This window comes from Bos indicus, chromosome 1 (genome assembly GCF_029378745.1).
Source record: "Bos indicus isolate NIAB-ARS_2022 breed Sahiwal x Tharparkar chromosome 1, NIAB-ARS_B.indTharparkar_mat_pri_1.0, whole genome shotgun sequence".
In the NCBI taxonomy this organism is placed as follows: Eukaryota; Metazoa; Chordata; class Mammalia; order Artiodactyla; family Bovidae; genus Bos; species Bos indicus.
In genome coordinates, this window is record NC_091760.1 from 147,411,594 (window position 1) to 147,437,664 (window position 26,071).

The 26,071-nt window shown below is 43.5% G+C and overlaps 1 protein-coding gene across 7 annotated transcripts in view; it reads right to left on the minus strand.

Annotated features, from left to right (window-relative positions):
* RUNX1 (RUNX family transcription factor 1) overlaps positions 1-26,071 on the minus strand; it is a 273,985-nt gene that overhangs the window by 89,724 nt on the left and 158,190 nt on the right. For 2 of the 7 annotated variants that reach the window (XM_070796611.1, XM_070796601.1), the window contains exons 3-5: positions 14,827-14,865; positions 8,703-8,956; positions 2,064-2,220 (exon numbers count right to left, since the gene is read on the minus strand). In XM_070796611.1, the coding sequence (XP_070652712.1) occupies positions 2,064-2,220; positions 8,703-8,956; positions 14,827-14,865 (450 nt within the window). Of the gene's footprint in view, positions 1-2,063; positions 2,221-8,702; positions 9,103-14,826; positions 14,866-19,486; positions 19,537-26,071 lie in introns of all 7 variants that reach the window. The other 5 variants (XM_070796606.1, XM_070796608.1, XM_070796605.1 and 2 more) reach the window with 4 other exon arrangements.

Genomic DNA, 26,071 nt, shown 5'->3' on the forward strand with positions numbered 1-26,071 from the left:
TTTTGGGGTTCCTCTGTTTTGGATCGCTTATTAGCACACATGGGAAGCAGAGCCTGGTCAAAACAGATACTGTTCATATTTGCAGCATTTCAGTTAAGTGTCTCATTCCACACCATCAGAAGACAGCCCAGCCTTGGTTGCAGCTATTCCACTTTGCAGACTCAAAGGCATCCTGGCACTAATCAGGCAGCCGAACGCAAACAATCCACACCTTGGGGAAACAGTTCACTGTTCCCCAAGTCAACACAAGCTCCTCTTAGTCACCCACTCAAAACAGACACGGCCAGTGAGGGATGAGAAACGCCAGCACAGAAAGCAGGCTGCTTTCAGCATGTCCTTCTTTATCATCACCAGCCTCCTGGCCCTTGCGGGAAGGCCACTTATTGCACTTCTTAGGGGAAGATGGCATGGACCACTGAAGAGTTCCCAGAACTTGCATAACCAAAACCCAACACATAGACCTACACAGATGCACACGATGTAATACTACTTCCTCTGGAAACATAACCCAGTGATCCTCAGCTATGGTTTCTCAGGAACAGAAATCCACAGGAATTGAATTGAGATGGTTACTGGACCAGACGGCCGGGCCTTTGTGTTTTATTGGCTTCTCACCCACTCTGCCAGCTACTCATCTGAAACCTCCGAGATGTTTTCTAAACATGTATCTCTGAACCACAATGGGAACTCCATTTACTGAAAGGCAAGGACTTTTAATATAACCAGTGAACCCATAGACGACCTTGTGCCTTTATACCTTATAACATCATTCATGCTTTCAATAAGTGGATATAATTTTCTTGGCCTTAGCCTACTATTAACATAGTGCTATAAACAAACATTTTCAACCATGTTATAAGTTTAAAAAATTTTTCTCCACCTATGATTCTGTTTTTAAAATTCCCCAGACAGCCAGGATAACACAAACACAACAGCCAAAAAAAGCAACATGCCTTTACTCCCTTTCCTCTCTGACTAATCAAATTCCCCAAGAACACAGATTTTCAAATGCCTTTATAAAGACTAATGATTACTCTTCTGTTTAACTGTCTGTTGGTTGTACTTTTACTTTTTTTCAAAACGAGTCATCTACTGTTATTTAGGTATTTTCTATGTCATTTTTTATCATACTCAAAATAACTTTTATTCATAAGCTTATTCAACACTGCATCACAAAAATGCAATTTTCAAAACAAACTATCTTACCTCCTTCAGTTAAACAAACAGTACTTACTGCTATTTATAAAACAGGACCAAGGTTCTTACAATATAAAGAAAACACAATATTTGAAAATGACTGGAAGCCAGAGGAGATTACAAGCCAAGATTTCTCTTTCCGGTTGAATATTTTGATAACATGTATGGAGAAAGAAAACTACACATAGAAGCACACTGATATAACAATTTCTCGGGAGAGTTCAATCTTTGGTATTATTAGTACCTAAAATATTAACTGGGCCCAGCCCCTCCCTACAGATAATAATAAGCCATCCAAATTATATATAGGAAAGTCACGTTACCATCAGAATCACCAAATCAGAATGTTACTAACACTATTTCTTCATATTTCACCATAAAAAGTGCTTCTTTGAAACATACGGAATAATCATCTACTATATAACCCTTAAAATTACTAGAAGTGATCATGTGAAACTCGGTCACTTATAGCACATGGACCAGAAGTTAAAGGCTTCCAGTAAAGAGATTTCTGAAAATTATCAAAGAGAGAACCCCAGTTGTATGATCTTAGCTTCCATGATGGCACGTTTTATACTTTTACATTTTAGTAAAGATCTGAGAGGTTTTCTTGGAATTTGCGATTCATGTCTTATCTGCTTCAAATCAGTCTTAAACCAGTTCAATAACAGAAAACAATAATGTAAAGCCAGATTCTGTTAGAAACATTATATATTAAATAACAAGGTTGACATAGCAACAATAATGGGAAGAAATGACTATGCTTCTAGGGAATCCCATCACAGAAACTTCTAGATGTTTTGAAATCTGGGTTTGTTGCCATGTAAATACTGGGTGTTTCAAGTTCAGTTCTGACAGATACATACCTCTTCCACTCCGACCGACAAACCTGAGGTCATTGAATCTCGCAACTTGGTTTTTCATGGCCGCAGTTGCATTTCTCAGTTCAGCTGAGTAGTTTTCATCATTGCCTGCCATCACGGTCACCAGAGTGCCATCCGGAACGTCCCCCAGAGCCACCACCTAAACACCCATCAAGGGACAAACACAGACATCAGGTATGTTAGAAACTTTGACGTCATTTGTGTAACTGTTCTAAAACTGAACAGATATTGTGATGCTTTTTAGTTTGCAAAGGAATAGCAAACTAAATCATAACTTATATCATAAATTAAAACAACAGAAAAGCTATTAATGGGAAGATTTACTTTAAATTCCACTATGTAAAATTATGGGCTTCCTTGGTGGCTCAGACAGTAAAGAATCTGCCTGCAGTGCGGGAGTCCCAGGTTTGATTTCTGAGTGGGGAAGATCCCCTGGAGAAGGGAATGGCAACACACTCCAGTATTCTTGCCTGCAGAATTCCACAGACATAGGAGCCTGATGGGCTACAGTCTATGGGGTCGCAAAGAGTTGGACACGACTGAGTGACTAAGAACACGCACGCACGTACACACACACACATGTAAAATTATAGATATTTAAATCATAAAACATTCACCTAATAAAGCCACATAAGGTCACAGGACATGGCTGGAATAAGGCTCACTATAGCAAGGGCTTTGAAAAGCTATGGCTTCTTATGAATACAATCATCGCTTCTTAATTCTCCATATTTGAGAAACACAATGTCTTGTTTTTTTGTAAGTTTATAGCCTAACCCATTTTTCATTTGTCCAGACCTCTACCAATAGGCCTAAGAGGGTTGATTTTGCCTTTGAGGTGTTTAAACTTCTGCTAAAATTAAATCTGATTGCTTCCACTGAATTGCTGAATATTCGTAAATGACTTACACTCTCCCTTCACAATTAGTTCATCCTTATTGTCCCTACTTAATTCTATGATTTTGCTTTTCATTAGCACTGAATTGCAGTATGCAAGAGAAAAACACCAGAAACATAATACTAACTACAAAATCGATAGACCTCAGAGAAGAGGGGTGCTCACTTTGATGTGCTGCTCTGATTTCAGGAGCAAAATTTCAACACATTTTTATTCTGTGAGTCCCAGAGATGTCTTAACATGGACCTGATAGATAACTGAGATTTTTTTCCAAACCCAGATGATGTTGAAGAAGAATTCCTTCAATGTACCTGAATGGAAATGGATTTCCTATCAGGACTAGTAAAGTAAATTAGTAAATAAATATTTTGACACTTAGGTAATTTTTTAAAAAAACAGGAATTTTAAGGCAAAACGCATGGCCAACGATGCTTCATGTAGGAATATCCATTTCTTGGGAAATGGACATTTGATCCTTCTAAATTCCATTGTTTGTGTTTTCTAAAGTGGTCGTAGAATTTCAAATCAAAATCAGTTCTACTCGTGATCACGATCTCCTATCACTTGCAATACCCCTGATTGGTATTTTCTCAGTGACTAGTGAAATGTGTGCTCATCATTCCAATTTTATAATCGATAGGGGGGGTTATTTCATTTTATATTTTTTAAACTTATTACAATAAATTTATTACAAAGATAAAGTATTCCATAACCCAATGTCCATAAACTGATAATGGACTTTAAAACTGTGATAGATCCATACAATTGATATTATCTCATCACAAAGGGGAATAAAGTTCTGATACATGCTACCACATAGATGAACCTTTGAAACAGTACACTAAGAGAAAGAGGTTCATGTATTGTACGATTGCATTTATATGAATAATCTAAAATATGCACATCCACAGACATAGAAACTAGATGACGGGTTGTCGGGGGCTGAGGGAGAGAGGAATCAGGAGTGATTGCTAGTGGGTATAGGGTTTTATTTTTGAGTTGTGTTAGTAAAGCATTCCACAGTGGTTATTCCTCCTCCTGTTTTCCACTTCCCCATTTTTACCTAATATTTGATACATAATTTTTGCAGGGGTAACACCTATATTTCAGTCCTCTTTTTCTGTCTGCATATAAGGCTGCCATAGGCCCCCTTCTATGACAGAAAAGCCATGTTTCTCTAAATTCTCATCTTCATTGCCTGCTTAGTCATCACCCTTTCTCATGTCATCCAGTTGACCGTTTATTCCTTTTATTTCCTAAGGCGCTTCAGCTGTTGGATTCTAAGGACTATGACGGGGAAATTGAACCAACTCACTATAAGAGGTAGGCATCTTTCTGACCCCAGGACTGTACCAGGAGACTCAATTCTTATAGCAATAGGCAGGCATGTACCTCACCTATTTTATCCAACTTGCACTCTTATCTTTCTTTCCAGTCCTTTCCATCCAAATGTTGGACATGTTTTCTATAAAGGAAATTTAAAAGCACAGCTATTTCTTCCCTAAGCACCCTCTAATTAGGTAGTTAGAGCCCATTATAAGTACGTTTGTTGCTGTTAAATTAAGAGCAGTAATATGACAATTCCCTTTTGTTTCAAAACCATTATTGAAATAAATCTCCTTGATCAGTTATGTAGTTCTTGTTACCGTTTTTTCTATTGCCATTAAGTAGACTTGCTTTATTCTGCTCTTTTCGGTCTCTTAAAAATCCACCCCCAGTCTGTTTCCCCCCCCAACTGTTTTCACTTCCCTCTGTAAAATTAGCGCACAATGTTGAAATGTCCTCCTTGAAAACATATTTTTACTTCCTCATCCCCATCTCCCTGTGATGACCTGGCGTCTCTGTTTTAATTCCACATTCAGTAAGTAAGTATACAGGGACCGGATCAACTGCATGGTTTTCAAACTGAATAACTCATTGTTGGTTAAAGAGCTTAAAATAAATAAATCTTGTTTTATAACTACCAAAATGTATTCTAAATCATCTTCCTCCCACTGGCCCCTCTCATAGTGCTCCATGTCGGTGCCTCACTCATCTTTCCAAACTATCCTCATCAGTAATGTGGCAAATTCATGAGGCAGTCACCAAACAAAAATACAGAGTAAAATAATCATGGTGGCTAAACAAGAAAAAGTTGTTGATGCTGGAATTTAAGACTAAAGAAATTAGGAGTTTATCTTCTTTTCCCTTTTTTCAAACTGAAGCAGGAGTCAAAGATATTTCGGGGCTCAAAGATCATTTACTTGGCCTTTTATAGATTTTTTTTGGTGAGGAGGAGGGAAAGAATTAAATCCAGGAAAACTACACTAATAAAGAATATCATCTAATTGTTAGCAAGCATTCTTAGACTAGAAAAATATTTTTAACTTAAAAACTAACATTTCTGTTAATTTGATATAGATTTTATCACTGATAGGCAATATGCAGAGAATTTTTTTTTAATCTAACTTCAAACAGAATAAAAGAAACAACTGGAATGAAAAGCTATAAACAATAGGTAAGGAAACACAAACGTTTACATTTTAACACAGACCAAACAGACAAGAAGAGACTTGCTGGCCAAAGGATATCTCTTTTTTTTTTTTTTTTTTTTTTTAACTTCTCTGTTTTTAAAGTATCAGGAAGTTGGGCAAAATATCAAGCCTCTTCTATATTACAGAACCTTCCCACACTGCTCTTGGTCAGCCTGTTCACGGCTGAAACTGGCATTTTAAACCAACTCTAGTTAGGCTGAAATTATAGTCACAATTCATTTATTTCAAATCCCTTAAATTTCCAGTGTTTTAAAGAAAGTTGAGGGGTGGAACTTAGCATTCAGCTGAGATGACATTTACTGCATAGCTAGGAGACCATGATCTCACCAACAGAAACGTTACTTCTTTCTTTCTTATGAAAAGAATATTACTATCAGCGTCCAAGGCCTCTCAACTTGCTGAAGGCATGTTTATGCCTTCGGACTCTGGTGTACCAGGGCCTAAATAAACTTTAATATTACAGTTTTAAAAAACACATCCTAAGTCATCCGAACAGCTTTTTTTGACTGCTTCGGTAATTAATGAGTAACAGGTAGCAAATTTAAGACTTTTCTCTGTAGTAAAATAGGGATCTCTTCTAAGCTAAAAAATAAAGGCAATTTCACCAGAGACACGGGGGCGTGGGGGATATTTTAGGGCCCAGGATAAGCAATTAGGATGGTTTTCATCTATTTTAAGGGAAAACTCACACCTTTAAATCTCCCTTTAGTTTCAAAGATTAAAGCAGAGGATTTACACATATTCAGAAGATGCCTGAAGAATCATTTCAGTGCTCCTTCTCATCAATACCATCAGACTTTATCATGGTTTTACATTTTCTCCTCCTTAGTATGGGGGATCGTAGTAATTCTTTAGTGCTTACCTTCTTAAAGAGGTTGTCTGGGGCTTACATAAAATCCAAATTCTAAAGTACTAATTTCTATAGCAAGTGCTTGGGAGGTAAGTAGTGCAAGATGAGTACAGAGTGGAGTCAGGGACACAAAAGTTTAGCTTGCTTTATTCCTAATCTTTGTGCTTGTTCCCTCACTGGCAGTTTTGTCTGCTTCTTCCGTTAGGCGGTGAGCAGGTCTCCTTTAGAAAGAGGCCCCTCTTCCTGGGGACTGGAGTGGCGACAGATTGTTCACCAAGCGGCCTGATTCCTCTACTGTCCTTTCCTTTGCCCCCAAAGTTGTCAAGATCCACTTTAACTTTTTTCAAGAGGTTTATACCTTGATCTTGAACCTAGAAATGATCACTCAGTAAAACAGATCTTTTTAAAACAGTGAATTGTCAGAAGTCATTTTAAAAAGGAAACCTCTAGGGTTATTAAGATTTCTGCTAAAGGGAATTCCCTGACGGCTCAGGAAAGCAATTTACGTGATTTTTTCCCCCCTTTTTTCCATTCTTTTTAGAAGGAAATACTTTCATGGGGTGGCTTGAGAAATGACCTGGCCCTAACTCCTTCAGATTCTTAATCAGTTAGTATTTGGGGTGTGGGTTCCCTAGCCGAGGAGACTATGACTTCGCCCAAAGGAAGCCACAGATCTCTGAGAACCCACACTCCCGTGGTGTGTCTGTAGCACCTGGTTTAAAGGACCCTCGGGTTGATTATCAGCCTGTCTCCTCCCCTCTGCACTTATCTGCAAGTGACCCGGGGCCCATCCCCGTCAGAGCCGAGGAGGTCTGCCTGCTGAGTCCTTTTATATACAGGGATTAGAGTGATTTAAAATTGAAATGAGCTCCCAACCCAAATCTGTAGAGGTGGAGGAAGAGACAGGAAAGAGTCCAGCAGCTGCTCAGACTCATCGTCCTTTCTATCCTCCTCAAAAACTCCTTCTTTCAGAAAATTGAGGCAACTCTATACAGGCAGCCAACTGCACTTTTTGTTTGTTTTAAAAACCATAATCTAAGTTTGGAAGGTGTCTAAAGCGTAACAATAAAGAACTCCGATAGTTAACTTGTGTTTTAAAAAGTGAACATTTATTCATTGTAACTAGCTAGAAATCCATCCCAGGCTTGGAACCATAAAAAACTTTAATCTCCCCTTAAAGAGGACAATTATGTAGCCAGATTTTATTTTATTTTTTTAAGAATAAAAAGAGTAGATGATCTTTATAGCTTCCACCCCCACCCCTTGCCTACCTTAGCCCCTTTAAAAGAACAGGAAATGACAGCACTGATTGTATTTAAAAAGCTGCCCCTTCTTCAACCCACCCAAGACAGAAGAACTGAATCCCTACCGCCGAAATGAAACGTCTTCTGTTTGCTGCCAGGGGTGGTGGGACGGTTGTTTAAAAACGCCCGGGGTTGTTTATATAGCCCCTTTGAAGGCCAAGGTTTTTCAAGACAGCTGAAAGCTAGCGCAAGATGAGGGGTGAAAAGTGAACGCGGACCTTTGAAACTAAAAGGCTGAAGTTTCCTGGTCCACGTCACCGTCCCCCTCCCCTCAAACAGCAAAGCAGGCGGATGAGACCCCCAGGCTCACGGCAGCCCGCTATGCCTCCTTTCGCTGACCCGGGGCTTCAAGCTAGGTGAGCCGGCGATAACATTCAAGAGGGTTCCCGGAAAAGAAACAGGATTCGCTACTTGCGGCTTCTGTCAGGAATAGGCTAGAAGCTCAAAACAAAACAACAGAAAAAACACTCCTCCGAAAACTTTTGCAAATTTAACAGAGTCCGCCGTGGACTTTGAACTTGCTAATTCCTACAGTGCTGTTAAAGAGGGGGTGGATGAGGGGAAAAGCCCTGAGAGTTTTCCTTGTCAAGTTTCTTTTCCTGGATCCAAAGGTATATCAAAGTATCTCAATTTTATTTCCTGATGCTTTCCTCAGAAGGGCTGGGTTCCGGCCGGGTACTTTTCCTACTTTGGATCAAAGCGAAGGACCGCTGCCCGGGGAGGAGGTCCCGCCGGCCCTCCGTGGACGTCTTTGGGGGAGGGCACCCTTAATTTTTTCAACCGTCCCCCGGAGGCCTCGGCGGCCTACTGAAGCGGGACCCCTCCACCATCGGCCCCACCCCCGGCCCCACCGAGGGTCGCCACGGCAACGCAGCATCCCCCGAGTGCGGAGCGCAGAGGGGTGGACCACGGGCCTCCGCGCCGGCCCCTTTCTAGAACCCAGCCCCGCCTGCCTGGCCACGGCCCTTCCCTGATCGCCCCGGCGATCGACCGGCCTCTGCCTGTCCTCCCGCCACCCGCTCCGGCCCGAGTTACCTTGAAAGCGATGGGCAGGGTCTTGTTGCAGCGCCAGTGCGTGGGCAGCACGGAGCAGAGGAAGTTGGGGCTGTCGGTGCGCACCAGCTCGCCCGGGTGGTCGGCCAGCACGTCCACCATGCTGCGGTCGCCGCTCCTCAGCTTGCCGGCTAGGGCGGCGCCGGCGTCCGGGGCGCCCAGCGGCAGCGCCTCGCTCATCTTGCCCGGGCTCAGCGCGGTGGAAGGCGGCGTGAAGCGGCGGCTCGTGCTGGCATCTACGGGGATACGCATCACAACAAGCCGATTGAGTTAGGACCCTGCAAACAGCTCCTACCAGACGGCGACAGGGGCGCGGATCTTCAGCAAGCAGCTCCCGGGAGACCAACATACAAGTTCAGGGGCCTTTATTGCTGCAAGGTGGCTGGGGGAGAGGGGGGAGACTAAGTTACGAACAGTCCAGGTAGGCGGAAAAAGTTCTAGTTCTGACGATCGGCCTCAGCTCAGACCTGGGCACCGACCACTTAGTGCTTTAAAAAGTGGGCGACCAGAATCCAAAGTCAAGTGCCAAGGGACCCTATCTTCTGAGTCTTGCTTTGAGAGTTTGAAGTTTCAGTCTTTGGCTGTTACAGAAGTACCCGGAGGTAAAAATCCCCATACACTTCCTAAACTGTTTATGCGGAGAGCAGAAGGACCAGCAAATACAGGATTTGGAAGTTCCAGTAGTTAATTGCCTGTCAGTTCTTTTTTTTTTTCCCCCCCCAGGTGAGTTTTGTCTAAAGTCCAAACACAACAGAAAATATACGAGTGTTTTCAAATACGGCGCCACTTTTTATTCATGCAAAACTGGCTTCGGTCCTCAAAAGCGAGAGCTGAGACTTCCAAAAGGTCCTGCTTCTAATGTATGTGCACATATATATAAACATATACATATGCTCTACTTTATAAAATATTTACAATACAATCTGTAGAGAATTTAAACACAACAGAAACCCATTAATATTCGCTGCAGGTTTTTTTTTTTTTCTTCTTCTTCTCTAAGTAGCTTTGAGAATCAGCTTCAGTAGTTGAAGAAGGGCTGGGCGAGAAGGACTTGTCATGTTTTCAATACATTCTGGCAAAATGCTCAGTTCAGAAAATTCAAGCTTTATCAAAGAAAAAGCTGATCTTAAAAAAAAAAAAAATCCAAGTCGATGACACTCAGGGTTCAGCTCTCCACATCTGAGAACTCGGGTTTGGGGATGTTGGTTAAGTTTGTGGCTGATCCTGTGGTTTGGTGGGAGGTGAGCTGCAGCAGAGTCAGACGCACGCAGGCACGCACTCTTCGGAAGCCAGCCGCCGTCTACATCGACTCCGGTGAGTCAGCCCCGACTTGGGCAGTAGCGAGACGAGCTTCCTTCAACGTCGCCCCAGCGCCGGCCGGGTGAACTGCCCGGACGCGCCAATTTACCCACACTCACCGCGGAACCGCAGCAGGTGGAGCGGGCCCTGGCGAGAAACGCTCCGCAGCGCAGATCTCAACAGACGGGGCGGCTCGAGTTACACAAGCACGCACACCCTGCCACGCACACGCGCCACTTCACCACTCGCCACGAAGCCCGGCGCACTCTCTCCCGCTGTTGTCAAAGGACACAACCGGAGAAAAGTTCACACCCAGCAAAGAAATGGAACCATCCAGCCAAGAAACCAGTTCATTCAAAAGTAGGAAAACGCAAAAACAACAACAAAAAACCCCACACACAAAAATCAAAATCGAAGTTCCAACGCGGTTCTAGAAAAAACGGCAAAGATTGACTTTCCTGTGGCGTCCCCAGTATCCCCAACAAGAGGTGCCTGCCGGCTCAGGGCCGGGCAGCGTGGTGCCCTGGCTGGGTCCGGCCGCGGGGCGCTCGTCCCGCCTGCGCCCGCTGGCTCTATGAATGAGAGTGCCTGGAAATGAACGTGCTTTTACTGTAAGCCCGGCCCGAGGAATTCCATTCCCTCAGCTCGTTTGCATAGGGGCGGCTGCCGGCCAATCACAGGCCTTTCCGGTATCAGGCAGGGCGCGGCTCGGTGCCGCGGGCTCCTGGAATTGGCCCGCGCGCCCCCGCCGCCGCCGCGCGCTACTGTACGCGGCCGGGGTGGAGAGTCCACCGCCAGTGCGGTGGCCACGCCGCGCTCCTCGCATCCACAGACCCGCACTCACACTCTCCCACGCTCGCTTGAGACCGCCATCCCGGTGCGGACGGCGGCGGCTTTGCACACCCGCGGGCTTGCGCGACCGGTAGTCCGCCCGCCCGCCGCGGGGGGCTGCCGTGGTTCGGAGACCCAGGAGGTGGAGCAGAAGGCCGGTCGGCCTGGAGGGACTGAGGCCGCGCGCTGAGCCCCGAATGGTCCGGTCTCAGAGATCTGTCGGAGGGAAGCGTCCCGCGAGCCATGGAGATAGATGAAGCGGCCGCCGCTAGGCTCCCGAGACCTGGGGTCTGGGCGGCCCCAAGGCCTCCGCTTTCCCGACGTGGATGGGATTCGGCCGCGAGGGGGCCGGGAAGGGCTGAGGGCCCAGCCCGGGGAGCCGCTTGGCGCCGGTTGGCAGCCGCGGCGAAGTGGCGCTGATTCATTTACTGAGGCCAGACGGTGGTCGGTCTCCACGACCTGCCTTTTGTGTGTTGAGTTTTCTCTCTGGGTTTGTTTTCTTGGTGTTTTTCGCTGCGTCTTGACGCGGCGCGCCTCGCTCAGGTGGAGTTGAGCTTAGCGGCCAGCGAAGGAGTTCTGTAGTTCAGAAAAGACCCCCCCAAAGAACAAGCGACTGGAAAGAAAGTGGAAAGCCTCCGAGCGGGGTTCCCCCGCGGGGCCCAGGTCGTTCGTGCCCCGCACCCACCTCCGGCTCCCCGGAAACGGCCCCCGGGCTTCGTTCCCCGCCCGCGCGCGCGCGCGCGCGCCAGCCGCCCCGGGAGCTGAAGCCACCCCGGCTCTGCGCGCGGGCAGGAACATGCCCCCCGCTCCCGTCCCAGCGGCGCCGCGGGCATTTTCGCGGAGCTTAGAGGGGCCCCGGGTCACCCCCCCTCCTCCGCGCCACCGCCCGGCCGCGGGCACACACACTCCACGCGGAGCCCATCGGGTCCCTCCCTCGGGGGGAGGGCGCTCATCCACTACCCCCGTCGCCTGGCACGGAGCCCTCCACGTCGACTTCGCCCTGGGCGGGGGTCCTTCGCCCGCCCCCGCCCCCGCCCCCTGGTGGGGGACTCTCCCTTCCCACCCCCCGCCTTGGTTCCCCCTGCCGACGCGCGATTTGGGGGTGCCGGAGCACTGCCGCCGCCGCCGCTCCGGCTTCCCCAGGGCTCCAGCGCCAAGGGGCCTGCCAGAGGCGGGGGCCGTGGCGGGCCAGCCCGCGGAGGCCTTTCCGGGCGCCGCGGCCGCTTCCCTCGCCCCAGGCCCGGAGAGGCCGGGCGGCTCGGCGCGGGCGCCAGGGGGCAGCAGGCGCCCGGCGGCCGGCCCGCGCGCCGGGGGAACGCCCCCGACGGCGCGGCTGTTGCTCAGTCCTTCTGGAGGCATTTGGGTCTCCGGTAGGAACTTCAGCTGGGGTAAGCGAAAGGAGAAACGGCAGCCGGATCCTGCCTGCGCGGCCCGGTTCCGCCCCCGCCCCGCTATCCCAACGGCCGGGAGGGCAGCAGGGGAACCTTCGGGCAGAGGTCCCGGCTGTCCCGACCCGCGCGTATCGGGGTCTTTTTTTCCCGAAATCCCTTGGCCGTCCACCATCTGCTGGTCCCAAGCCATAGGGGCTGCGGGCGACCCGGGCGCCCTGCGGCCAGGCCCCCTCCTTCCGGCCCCTCATCTCGCCTGGTGCGCCCATCCCCTCGCTCCTCTCGCTCCAAAAAACCTGGGACATTCCGGAACTTCCAGTATTCAGCTGTATTTTGTTTAATGGGTCTGGGAGTTGAGGGGAGTCTCAGAAAACGCCCTTGTACTTTTCTTTAAAAGTGATTTGTGAAGAAGCCTCATTTCAGACATTGCAGGTGTAAAGACCCCCTCCCCTAACCGTCTTCTCTCCACCCGGGCCGAGCGATCCCACATACCGAGCAGTCCCCAGACAATCCCCCCCACCCCCGCCCCGCCACACACACACACACACACACACCGTTTGCGCCGGAGCCCTGGGGCCACACAGTCTCTCTTTTGCGCCCGAGCTCGACGCTGCCCGCTCTAGAGGCGAGTTCGGGCCGAGTGAAATCTTTCTGCTTGGGCTCGAGTGTATTTCCTCAGGAGCCGATCGAGTGCATGCCCATAGACCCCCTAGGACCGGGTCTGGGGGGACTAAAGAGTGTGGTGGAGGCAAAAATGGGCTTTGCCTTCAAGGATGTAGCGGTCGAGGGGTGGGGGATAAGCCGCCTGCTCGGAAAGCTCAGAGAAAGCTCCTCTGGGGCTGCGACCGTTTGCCTGAAACCCTCAACCCTGCGAGGGGCCGCGGGCGCCCCACGCAACGCGGTCTTCCAGGTGGCAATCAGGTTTCCTTAGTAAGAGAAGAGGATTAGCGATAGATGCACCCGGTTCAGACGCTGTTTAGCTCAGAATCTCAACCAGTATATCCCGAGTTCGAACTCCGACAAGGACAGTAGCAGGAAGGAAAGCTGCTGCTGATTTTATTTGAGTGGGGCCGCCGGGCATTTGGGGTTCTCAGGACCTTGCGCAGGCTGTAACTGCGCTAACGGGGTGCAGGCTTGAAACCCAGCAATAAAACACACCGCCCCTCCTTATCGAGGAACTAAAATGAATGGAAAGCTGGCAGCCTGGGACTCAACTAAGGGGGTATCCCGAACCCCTTAATCTAAAGGGCTTTGTACGTATAGAGTATGGAGTTGAATGTACTCTTTTTCCACCAGGAGCGCTCATTTAAGCGGCGATATAGAATTTCCCTTCCCTTGCTTCTCTAACAGAAAAGGAAACATTTCTGTATACACTCGTAGTGTTCCCCTGGAATAATACTAATATTTGCTTTTGTCATAATACAGTGCAAAAATTACAACGAAGCAATATGTTGGGCGGATGGATGCTGTGTGACAGCTTCTTCCAAATTTGCTGCATGGGGGAATTTTCCAAAAGGCTCCTAGTTGATTGAATGAAACGTGAGTTTTCACAGTGAATTGAAAAATCAGTATTTGCTTAGCTGGAAGGGGAAAATAAAACAATTTCACTGGAAAACAGCTTGTTGACATGTTTTTTTCTACAACTTTAGGTAAATAATGATGGGAGTCTCAGAAAACATTTAAATATTACACATTTTTTACTCTTTCAAAACGCTCTCAAAAATAAGAATCTCAACCATTCTCTTAGAATCCCCTCTGTAATATATTTCTAAAATTACATTCCTAAAAGTGTAACATTTCTAAAATAATTATTTCTGTTTTCAGTGACCATTTTAATGAAAATAAAAAGCAGAGAATGTATTTTTCTAGAGGTGGATCACATTAGTTGGTACTAATGGCACAGGAAATGAGAACAATTTTGAGGGAGACTAACATACATGTAAATGTATGTATGATACAGATTGTCCGGGTTTTCAACATTGGAATTTAAATAATTAAACATCCCTTTCTCCCAGTAGATTTGAGATGATTTCACTTTTGAAATATAATTACTTTGGGGGACCAGATTCCTTCGTTTTTTCACTACATCCTTCCTCTGTGTGAATGTTTCCATGGGATTCTGTGGCTGAAATATGACTATTTCACTAACTTGGTAAATCAATTTACAACTCACAAGTAACAAACTGAGAAAGAATTTAAATTAATCTTTTTAAAAGTTAGGGATGCTTAGTAAGCATTTTGCTCATATAAATTTTACATTAGCACTGCTATAGCAAAAGTAATAAAGTTATAACACATAGAAGCCAAGCTTTTTTTTTTTTTTTTTTAGAGAGAGTCATATAGAGTCATTTAATAACAGCACAATGCACCTGTGGTAAACGCTGTAGAACCGAGGGTATCATTTAAGATTTCATTGGAATGTTTTATATGTTTGACATTTACAATATGGAAAACAGCTTTTAAATATTTTTGAATCAGCAAAAAAAAATGTCTTGATTATTTGGGTGAATAGAGATACATGGATAAAATGTCATATATATGCGTATATGAATATGCATATAAAAAATATAATTTGGAATCTAACATACCGTGAACGTCTCTAGATGGATTCATTCCGTGAACACATTCTGAAAGAGTAGAAAATAGGAAAATAAAAATAATTGTGTGAATATATTGACAGCAAACACCAAATTTACTGAAGTTGATTAATTGTAATGGAACCAATGCCAGTGTGGAAACTAAATCCCCTCTCTCATTTTCTGGGGAGCTTGTTGCCTCTCACACTTTTTAGCACTGGAGATTTTTGTAGCATATTGTCCAGCTTTGGGTCAAAAATAACTTAAAACAGTAAATCATCATATAAAAAATGAACTGTTACATGTGCATGGTTTTTATGTACCTTCTACCAGTGTCTCCCATCACTAGCTAATACTAAGGTCTTTATCATTCATAGAATCACCTCTTTTAAGCTCTGTATGGGATGCAAATGTGATTTATTTCATGAATGTTAAAAATACATTTGGATAATGTAGGGATGGATCACAATTCAAAGTGAAAACCAAACCCAAAGGGGAAAGGTGGGGGGGTATAAATTAGGAGTTTGGGATTAACATATACACACTATAAGATACAAAATAGATAATCAATAGGGACCTACTGTATAGCGTATGGAACTCTAGTCAATATTCTGTAATAACCAATATGGGAAAAGAATCTGAAAAAGAATGGATATATGCGAATGTGTAACTGAATCACTTTGCTGTACACCTGAAACTAACACAACATTGTAAATCAACTATACACCAATGTAGAATAAAAATTAAAGTAAAAAAAATAATTGTCGATAGGTAAGGAAAAACGAACAACAACAAAAGCTCCCAAACCCTAACTTAATACAAAAACATTAAAAAATCTGGGACATACTAGAAGATAAATGCAAAAAAGTAAAAATATGAATAGTTTTCAAAGTGATAAAAACAACAGTTTGGAACATATCTTCTAAAAGAAACTAATAGACAAACATTATAATCATTTACTTCCAATGATGAGATATTTTAGAAATATTTTCTTCCCACTTGATTTCCTTTCTTTCCCTTTGCTAGGAGGGCAGATTGCTTATACTGAAAGCTTTCATTCTTAAAGTGACAGATGATATAAATTGTTAAAATAATTGTCATGATAATTTCCACATATGGATCACTTACTATATACTCCTGCATGTACAGTTACAGGTAAAGTCACAGGTAAATCCATTAAGTAAAGCCATATGAAGCTATTTCTCTTTCCCTTGAATATCTATGTATAATGTTCTGAATTTGAAATGATTTCATCAGCCTTGTTATGGATAATGGTCAGAAATGAATGATTAACATGGAGGAAACAGCATTTTTTCAAAGCCTTAAGATCTGAACATTTCAAATACTGCAGACCTAGAGCTTTCAACTCCACTGCACAATATTAGTATAATATTGCTTAAATAAAACCTTTAAGAAAGGAGGTAATTATTTCAGATTTCCAGATGCTGTTTAAATAGGCAGGAGAACAAGATTTTCAGCTCCTTAGTTTTATGGTTTTGCTAAGCAAAAAGGGCAACTTAAATAATAAGGGGTTCTGAAGGACTGCCCTGTGCTGAAAAATGAAAGGAATTAAGTATGTATAGTCTCAAAGGAGGCTTCCCTGGTGGCTCAGTGTTAAAGAATCCACCTGCCAATGCAGGAGACGTGGGTTCGATCCCTGGGTTAGGAAGATCCCCTGGAGAAGGAAATTGTAACCCACTAAAGTAGTCTTGCCTGGGAAATCCCGTGGACAGAAGGGCCTGACAGCTAGGTCCATAGGGTTGCAAAGAGTTGGACACGACTTAGCAACTAAACAACAATAAAATTCTCAAAAGAGCCTTCTTAAAGACACATACACACAGAATTGTGTTTTACAAGTACATAAAATGACTCCATAAATTTTTTTTAAAAACAGAGCAGAGAAAGTGTTATTTGCACTAATAGTGAATGCTAAGGCAGAAAATAACAAATACACCCTGAAGTTAGCAAATTTAGTTTTAATAGGCATGGGGGTCAGGGGAAATTCACAGCAGTAAGATTGAGCAGACAGCTGAGTTTATGCTAAAGAGACTTAACAGAATTAACCACCCTGGAAATTCTCTCCTGAGACCCTGAGAAGCCTTTCCATGTCTGAGACTGAGAAATAGGAGAAGCAGAGTGGAAAGGCAAGTGTTTTGTCTACACACCTAATATTTCAGTGATTCTGAGAGAAGAGCCAAGATTTTTTTTTGGCAGAAGATTTTTTTGATTGGCAGAAGTGAGAGGATTTTGAAAGGTGTGCAGTGGTCTGTTGAGAGCTTTTTTTGTTTGTCCTGTGTCAGTAGCTTCAAGGAGACAGCATGCATCATTAAGTTGGGGGGTAAGAGGGGAGAGAGAGGAGGCGAGTGTCTATACCTGAAGTCACACCTGTAGGAATTTGAAATTATTTGCCCAAGGAGTTGTTAATGATGCTAGAACCTGAACTGTAAGAGAAGACAGGTCCTGGGTATTCACAACAGTGAGAGCTGACTTTGGCCAGTGTTCGCTTTCAGTCTCGCCATGGCTGCTGTATGCCAGGCCACGGCCAAAAAGCTTACCTTGCCCGATTTATTCCTTGCAACACCACCATTCCCACTCCCATTTTAAAGACTAGAAACCTTACACTTGGAGAGTTTAGGAAATCTGCCTAAAGTTACTTCGCTCTTGATCTCTGTGGACACGCGCACATTCTCATCCCCCAATCTGGGTCTACATACGTGATGAGCTATGTTTCTTTTTGACCACAACTATGTATTTTTATCAGTGTCCTTTTTAGCCTTCTGAATGATTAAACTCTGATCTCATCTTTGACTTTTATCCTCCCTTGTCTCAAGGTCTCTATCAGAAAATAGCCCTGAAATTCTTTGCTGAGCAGAATCACCAAGTATTTAGGATTCATATTCCGAGGTTATTTCCGGCCATCTACAAAGTTTGAGAGCGGGTCAAGGTCTCTTTGGCCAAGAAGTGGAAGCTGTGGAGTATCAAGCAGCTGATGAACACGTGTGTAAAGTCCAGGAAGCTGAAGGAAGGACGCACAGGGATTGACACCAGCTGGTGGGCTTTGAAAAGACCTGATTCTTGGTTAGAGATGATATTGATTTGACTCTTGGAGGTCATGTAGATTTTCACCAGGTGGTCAGTAAAGCTTGGGGGTGCCTGGGGGGTTGGGAGAGAAGCCTTTCCAAGCAGAAGGATGAGCATGAGAGAGGCACGGATGAAGTTATGACACAGACTCACAGAATAGTTGGGGCGTAAGTTGGGGATCAGGTTGGGGTGTGGCAGTTCGTAGGTGACACAGTGCTGGCAGACACAAACACAGACAGGTCAGAGGCAGCTTACACAAGCTAAAGCAACCTGAACTTCAGTGTGAAGGCAGCGGGTTCTCTCAGAGCCTGGAAATCTGGGAAATAACACAGTGGAGACGTATTTTAGGAGAATAAATCTATCAGAGGTGGATAGGTGAATTAGAGTAAAGAAGGAGCAGATGAGCTATAACCTTGCCAAGCAAGACTCATGAGCATTTAGGTGAAAAAAATGGGGACACAAAAGGAGGGACTGAAGTGAGGGAGAGGGAGGGATCTTCCCTCATTTCCCGCCCACGTGCCATTAGGAGCAGTCAGGACCAATGATGATGGGTTGGAGGTGGACATCAGCAATCAGCTTGGAATGGACAGGACAAGATGCTGGTAGAATAAACAGGAGGAACCAGTGTTGTATAAGCTGCAAAGTTGGTGATAATTTGCTAGTTTGGCCGCAATAGGAAAGTAGCACACCAAGCACGCCTTCCCCTCCTCTTATTGTTTTGGGGAGACACCGCCTGCGTCCTTATGAGTCTCTGTTTCTGGGGTTCAGGGGCAGGAAGCCACATACCTAAGTCCCTGTTCTCCAAAAGTCCTGTCTGTGATAAGGCTGATAGTTTGACCTCTGTCTGCTCCGCTTGTTTGCTTGCCTCACAGTTGGTTCTGGATCACGGGAGGACAAGGGTGTCTTGTATTGGCCTCCGTCAAGCCAACCCTGTAACTGTCTCATTCTCTTCTGATTTCATCCTCAGCCCCACACAAACACATAACCACTAGGGTCTGAACACTTTGCCAGGGAGATTCCCTCCTCTTCAAATCCTAGACAGCCCTGTGTAAGCAATGTGCACCCCAAGCCTCTGGGGACCAGGTCAAGTGCAGATCCTGATTCAATAGGTTTGGGGGTGGGGTGGTGACTGAGGTCCTGTATTCCCAGCAGGCTCTCTGTGATGCCGCTGCTCCTGGTTCAAGGACCCCACTCAGAGCTGGCAAGGCCAGCTGCTCAGTATCCAGCAAAAACGGTGCCCAGCACCCACTAGACTGCAGTGTCGAAAAGGTGTTTGTAAACAAATTGCAAATCGACATGAAATCTCTCTCGGATTGGACTTTTGAAATGAATGTGATGGACTGAATGTCTGTGTCCACCCTGCCTCCAAACTCATATGTTGAAGCCCTAAACCCTAATGTGATGGTCTTAACAGGTGAGGCCTTTAGGAGGTCATCGGGTTTAAACGAGGTCATGTGGGTGGGGTGCTCACGATGGACTTAATGCCCTTGTAAGCAGAGACTGGAGCCTTTCTCTCTCCCTCTCCCTGTCATATAAGCACACAGCAAGAAGGCAGCCAAGTATTAATACAAGCCAGGAAGAAAGTTCTCACCAGAATCCAACCATGCTGGCATTCTGATCACGGACCTCCAGCTGCCAGAACTGTAAGAAATAATTTTCTGTCATGTAAGCCGCCCAGTCGACAGTATTTTGTTACAGCAGCTGGAGTTGCCCAAGGCAATCATAATTATTGAAGCTCCCTTTGATCAGGGCATCAAACCTCACACTGAAGTCTTTACGTGCATTATTCCATTTAGCTTTCTAGCAGTAAACAATCCACCACTATTCGCTTCATTTTACAGATGAAGAAACTGAGATGCAGTTATTGGCCAGTTTGCCCCTAGATTGTCAGTCATAGCCAGCCAATTCAACCACCTTGCAAGATTCACATCATGATGTCGTTGTCACTCAAACTTCTTTACTAGCTCTTGACAATTTGCCTTTACACTCTGTGGACAATTTGCCTTTACACTCTGTGGGCATCTCTCTTATTCTAGAGCAGCACTGTCCACTAGAAATGTAATATGAGCCATATATGTAATGTAACATGTTCTAATAACCACATGAAGAAAGTAAAGAGAAATGGGTGAAATTAATTTTAATAATAAATTTAACTTAGTATAGCCCAAACAATTTCAACATGTAATCAATATTAATGTCGTTCATGTTTTACATTATTTTTCTTTTAGTAAGTTTTCAAATTCCTCTATGTATTTTGCATTCACAGTGTATCTCAGTCCAGTCTAGCTGTGTTTAAAGCCCTCAAATGTCACAAGGCTAGTGGCTACTGTGTTAGACTGTGCAGTTCAAGGGTGACCACTCAAAACACAATTCCCTCTGAAGAGCAGTTTTGCTGCTATTCAGCTTGTGCTCAAGCGAGCCCTGTTTATAACCTGCTATTAGCAAAGGCCATTAAGTAATGCATCTTTCTGGACTCGTATTTTCCCTCTGAGCTGTCCTGAAGTGAAGTTCAGGATTTTATTACAGCATCACTTGATTGGCTGTATCATAAGGACACACACATACACGGTGAAAACTACTAAGCTGCGAAGGTTAAGGGCCGCTGTCATCGCCACTAATGCATTTTCACAGCCATGGATGAGCTACAGGTCTACCTCACACGTATTGCTCGTTTCCGCTTAAAGTTTAGCAGCCACTGATGGCACAGCCTATACAATATGCTTTGGCTTCTTCGACTCTGAAAGAATACTACTAAAGAATCTCTTGACCCTTTCTTTTCCAACACCCTTGTATTCTATGAAATTCGTACAGGCAACATGTATTAGAACAAGAGGTTTTATGTTTACCAGCCCATGACTTCAAAACAGAACTGCAAAGTGATTGAGGGATATTCTCAAATAGTGGCTGAGTGCTGAAGAATCAATGCTTTCAAAATGTAGTGCTGGAGAAGACTCTTGAGAGTCCCTTGGACTGCAAGGAGATCAAACCAGTCAATCCTAAAGGAAATCAACCCTGAATATTCATTGGAAGGACTGACGCTGAAGCTGAAGCTCCAATGTTTTGGCCACATGATGGGAAGAGCTGACTCATTGGAAAAGACCCTGATGCTGGGAAAGATTGAAGGCAAAAGGAGAAGGGAGCCGCAAAGAATGAGATGGTTAGATGGCATCACCAACTCAATGGACATGAGTTTGAGCAAACTCTGGGAGATAGTGGAGGACAGGGAAGCTTGGCGTGCTACAGTCCGTGGGGTCGCAAAGAGTTAGACATGACTTTGTGACTGAACAACAGCAAATAAACAGGTTTATTTTGAAATACTGCATATAGATTTTAAAACAAAACAAAACCACCCAAGATATCAATTTGGAAGCCATCTTCCAGTTTAAATAATGAGTTCCCATCAGTGGTGAGTAAGTTCCTGGCCTCAGTTATGTTTTTCTTCTAGTTCTCAGAAGCAACAACAAAGAAGAAATATGGAGCCAGGTTTGTAACAGAAAATACAGGTCTTGCCTCGTTGCTTTGGTTCCTTGGGGGCTGTTGGAATCTTTGAAGGTCTAAGCATCTCTTAAGAGCCAGCACCCCTGGTTTCCACCCCGTGGTGTTGCGGGTTGGACGGGACCTCAGTCTCCCACACTCTCTTTGCTCTTGCTGTTCAGTCGCTCAGTCGTGTTCCACTCTTTGTTGACCCTGCGGACTGCTGCACGCCAGGCTTCCCTGTCCTTCACTATCATTTTCTTTGGCTCTTTTAATGAAAGGCTGAGAAACCAGTTGTGACACATAAAATTAGTTTTCGGAGTGATTTCCCCCATCCAAGCACTATGGAAAGTACCCAAGTGTCTAGGAGCTTCTCAAAGTCCGCTGCTCTTGAGAAACACACTTGAGTGTACACACTTTTCTATGGCTTCGAGTCCCCTAACTGGGAAATGTTACAGCAGCCAAGTTTTCTAGCAGATCACAGAAGTAGCTTCTATTAAAAAATACATTGCTTCTAGAGTCTGCTTTAGACATTTTAATTAATATATTTAAAACCATTTCTGCCACTATGAATTAGAAACAAAATACAAATTTTCTACAAATTTATGGTTACTAGGGGAAGGGGTAGGGGAAGGAATAAATTGGAGATTGGGATTGATATATACACATTACTAAATATTAAATAACTTGTTGTATCGCACAGGAAACTCTACTCAATACTCTGTAATGACCTATACTGGAAAAGAATCTAAAAAAAGAGTGGATTTTTAAAAAATACCTGATTCAGTTTTCTGTATACCTGAAACTAACACATTATAAATCAACTATACTCCAATAAAAGTAAAATAAAAACAAAAAAAAGAACCCCCAAAGAAACTAAAAAGAAACAAAGCACAAGTTTCCCAAGTTGAGGAAAGAAAAATAAATGAGAAGGTCTGAATGAATATTTAGGAATTTCAGTTATCATTTCCTAGGGTTCCTTCAACAGGGAACTCTCCTCCCCAAAGCAAGCACTTTATTTTATTCTTTGTGTTTATAATTTATCTTTACTCTCTCACTGGGGCAGATATGACAAGGGAAGGTCTGACTCTTTTCCTTCTGCATCATCTATGTTTAAAAATAGCTAGGTGAGTCAGTTTGGTTCTTGAACTGCTCGACACAGGGAGGAGGGTTGGGGGTTAACTGTAGGTCTGTTTGATTAGTCCCTTTGTGCTGGCCTCAGTTTCCTCCTCTGAAAAATGAGAGCCGTGGACAAGCTTTTCCAGTTTTGTATTTAAGTGCCACTTGGAACTGTGAGGAATTGACCTGGTCTGATACTGAATGAGGTCAGCATATGGCTGGAGTGAACTTGGATGTTGAGTGGGGAGGGGAAAGAAAAGAAAAAGGAAAACATAGGATCAACTCAAGACAAGACATTTTAAGAATGTTACCAGTTTACATAGGGTTCCTCCAACTGCACATATGTCTTTTCTATTCATGCAAGCAGGCCTGAGAAGCTGTGATTTAAATACACACACAAATAACTTTGAGATTCTGCATTTTCTGGAAAATAACAGAAATACATTGCTGTTCTGTACTATATTTTACATAGGGCTGAGATCAGAGAGGCACTAGCAGTAAAGAACCCTCCTGCCAATTCAGGAGACACAAGAGACTAGAATTCAATCCCTGGTTTGGGAAGATCCCCTGGAAGAGGGCATGGCAACCCAGGACTCTTGCCTGGAGAAGCCCATGGACAGAGGAGCCTGGTAGGCTACAGTCCATGGGGGTCTCAAAGAATTGGATAAATTAAAAGACGCTTACTCCTTGGAAGCAAAGTTATGACCAACCTAGATAGCATATTCAAAAGCAGAGACATTACTTTGCCAACAAAGGTCCATCTAGTCAAGGCTATGGCTTTTCCAGTGGTCATGTATGGATGTGAGAGTTGGACTGTGAAGAAAGCTGAGCGCTGAAGAATTGATGCTTTTCAACTGTGGTGTTGGAGAAGACTCTTGAGAGTCCCTTGGACTGCAAGGAGATCCAACCAGTCCATTCTGAAGGAGATCAGCCCTGGGATTTCTTTGGAAGGAATGATGCTATAGCTGAAACTGCAGTACTTTGGCCACCTCATGCGAAGAGTTGACTCATTGGAAAAGACTCTGATGCTGGGAGGGATTGGGGGCAGGAGGAGAAGGGGACAACAGAGGATGAGATGGCTGGATGGCATCGCTGACTCGATGGATGTGAGTCTGAGTGAACTCTGGGAGTTCGTGATGGACAGGGAGGCCTGGCGTGCTGCGATTCATGGGGTCGCAAAGAGCGACTGAACTGAATTGAACTGAACTGAACTGAAAGCAATGCAGCATGAGATTAGAGAGAAGTAGATATTTACTCGTAAATATTACCTATAATTTATTACCACAATTATTTAAAAATATTAAAATTCATCCTTTTTACTAATTCTGTTTCTCTATGTCAACCCAACTAGTGAGGTTTCACTCTATAAAACATAATATGCATATATAACATACTTTAATTCATTTAGAATAAATAACTACAAAGTTCCTCATCATTATTATTACAACTGTGCATCAAATTGGAGCTTTTTTCCAATTGAAATAAAAAATTTTCTATCTGTTATCCCATGTAGACTGCAGAGAAATTTCTCCAAATATAGCAGAACTTTCTAAGAAGAGAACGTAAAGGCCTGAAATAAACCGTGGGTGCTGACTCCCAATCTATCCTGAACATGGAAATCTACCTAAGAATCGAGAGTAAGCAGTGATATTTAAAATGGATAACCAACAAGGACCTACTGTTTAGTACGGGAAATTCTGCCTAATGCTGTGTGCCAGTCTGGATGGGAGGGGAGTTGGGGGAGAAAGGATACACGTATATGTATGGCTGAGTCCCTTCACTGGTCACCTGAAACTATCACAGCACTGTTTGTTAATCAACTATACCCCAATACAAAAGTTTTTTTTTTCTAAGTTTAAGAATTTTTTTCCTTCTTTATAAAGTTTTTTTTTTTTTTTTTTAATTGAAGTATAGTTGATTTTTGAGGCTTCCCTGATAGCTCAGTTGGTAAAGAATTGCCTGCAATTTGATCCCTGGGTTGGGAAGATCCCCTGGAGAAGGGAAAGGCTACCCCGTATTCTGAAGAATTCCATGGACTGTACAGTCCAAAGAGTGTCGCAAAGAGTCGGACACGACTGAGAGACTTTCACTTCACTTTCACTTCATAGTTGATTTATTCTATTAATTCCAGGTGTATTAAGTTGTTTTTAATTATGTTTTCCCAATGAAGTATCATTTTATAATTAAAAATAAATAATATTCTTTATAAAAAGAGTGAAGGAATTGCTGAGATAGCTGTGATAGATTCATTTTATTGATCAATTAAATTCTAAATTGCCAAATGTTGATTTTAGACTGTTTTTCCAGGAACTCAAAATGAATCTTTTTGTATTAATCCTTCAGATTTGAAAAACAGAATTTTGAATAGAATAAGGGATTAAAAAACTATCATTATCCTACTTGCTGTGAGGTCATGGAATTATATGCCACAAAAAAACTTGAAAATTTCATGTTGTAGTACGAAATAAAAAAGACCTAAAAGAATCAGCAACAATGAAAGCAATCATTCTACGAAACTACATTTTCTAAGTTTCATAAAAATCTTAAGATCTGCATTGTAATGTTTACATTTTTTAGATTACGGTAATACTATTAAATAATATTATGTAATCGATGTTCTAGTAATAACCACATTTCTATGGATAATGCTCCAATGATTGAAGTAAGATAATAACAATTCTGTTAACAACTGATAAGGACATATTGTATGACACATGGAACACAGTCAGTATTTTATAATAACTATAAATGGAATATAACCTTTTAAAAACTGTAAATAACTGGATTGTACACCTGTAACATATATATTGTACAGCAAGTGTATGTCAATTAAAAATTTGTTTTAATTAAAGAAAACAATTTTGGGGAAGATTTTTTAGGAAACATATTGTCTATTTCTCAATCAAACAATGGTCAAGTCAGATTTAAACTTAAGGATAGGATTGTCTTGGACTTCCTTAGAAAAATGCTATGCACGCACGCTCAGTCATGTCCAGCTCTTTGTGACTCCATGGACCGTAGCCCACCAGGCTCCTCTGTCCATGGGATTTCCCAGGCAAGATTCCTGGAGTGGGTTGCCATTTCCTATTCCAGGGGATCGTCTCAACCAGGGATTGAACCCAAGACTTTTGCGCCCCTTGGGTTCCCTGCACTGACAGGCAGATTCTTTACCACTGAGCTACCTGGGAAGCCTGAAAAATGCTATAATTTAAACCTGCTCACAAAAATGAAACAAATTTTGCTATCTTTTTTAAAATAATAATGGTGCTAATTCTAGAGAGTTCACCTCTTCTTAAAAGGTAGAGTGGAAGAATAAAATAATCTTTAATGAAATTACAGCTGAAAAATAGCTATTATCTGTTAGCTAATTGCCAATTTGTACTTCTATGTTCAATGAAAGCAATCTACAGAGATCATCCAAAACTTATTAGAACTGATTAAATACATAAACTCCAAGACTTTTTTGTCATGTATTTTTGCAGAATTGGTAGTTTTGTTTTTTTGTTTTTTTTAATAGCAAGAGCAAAGGAACAGATGACAGTCCAAATATGACAACAAATAAACCCCCGAATGAACTCAGGTT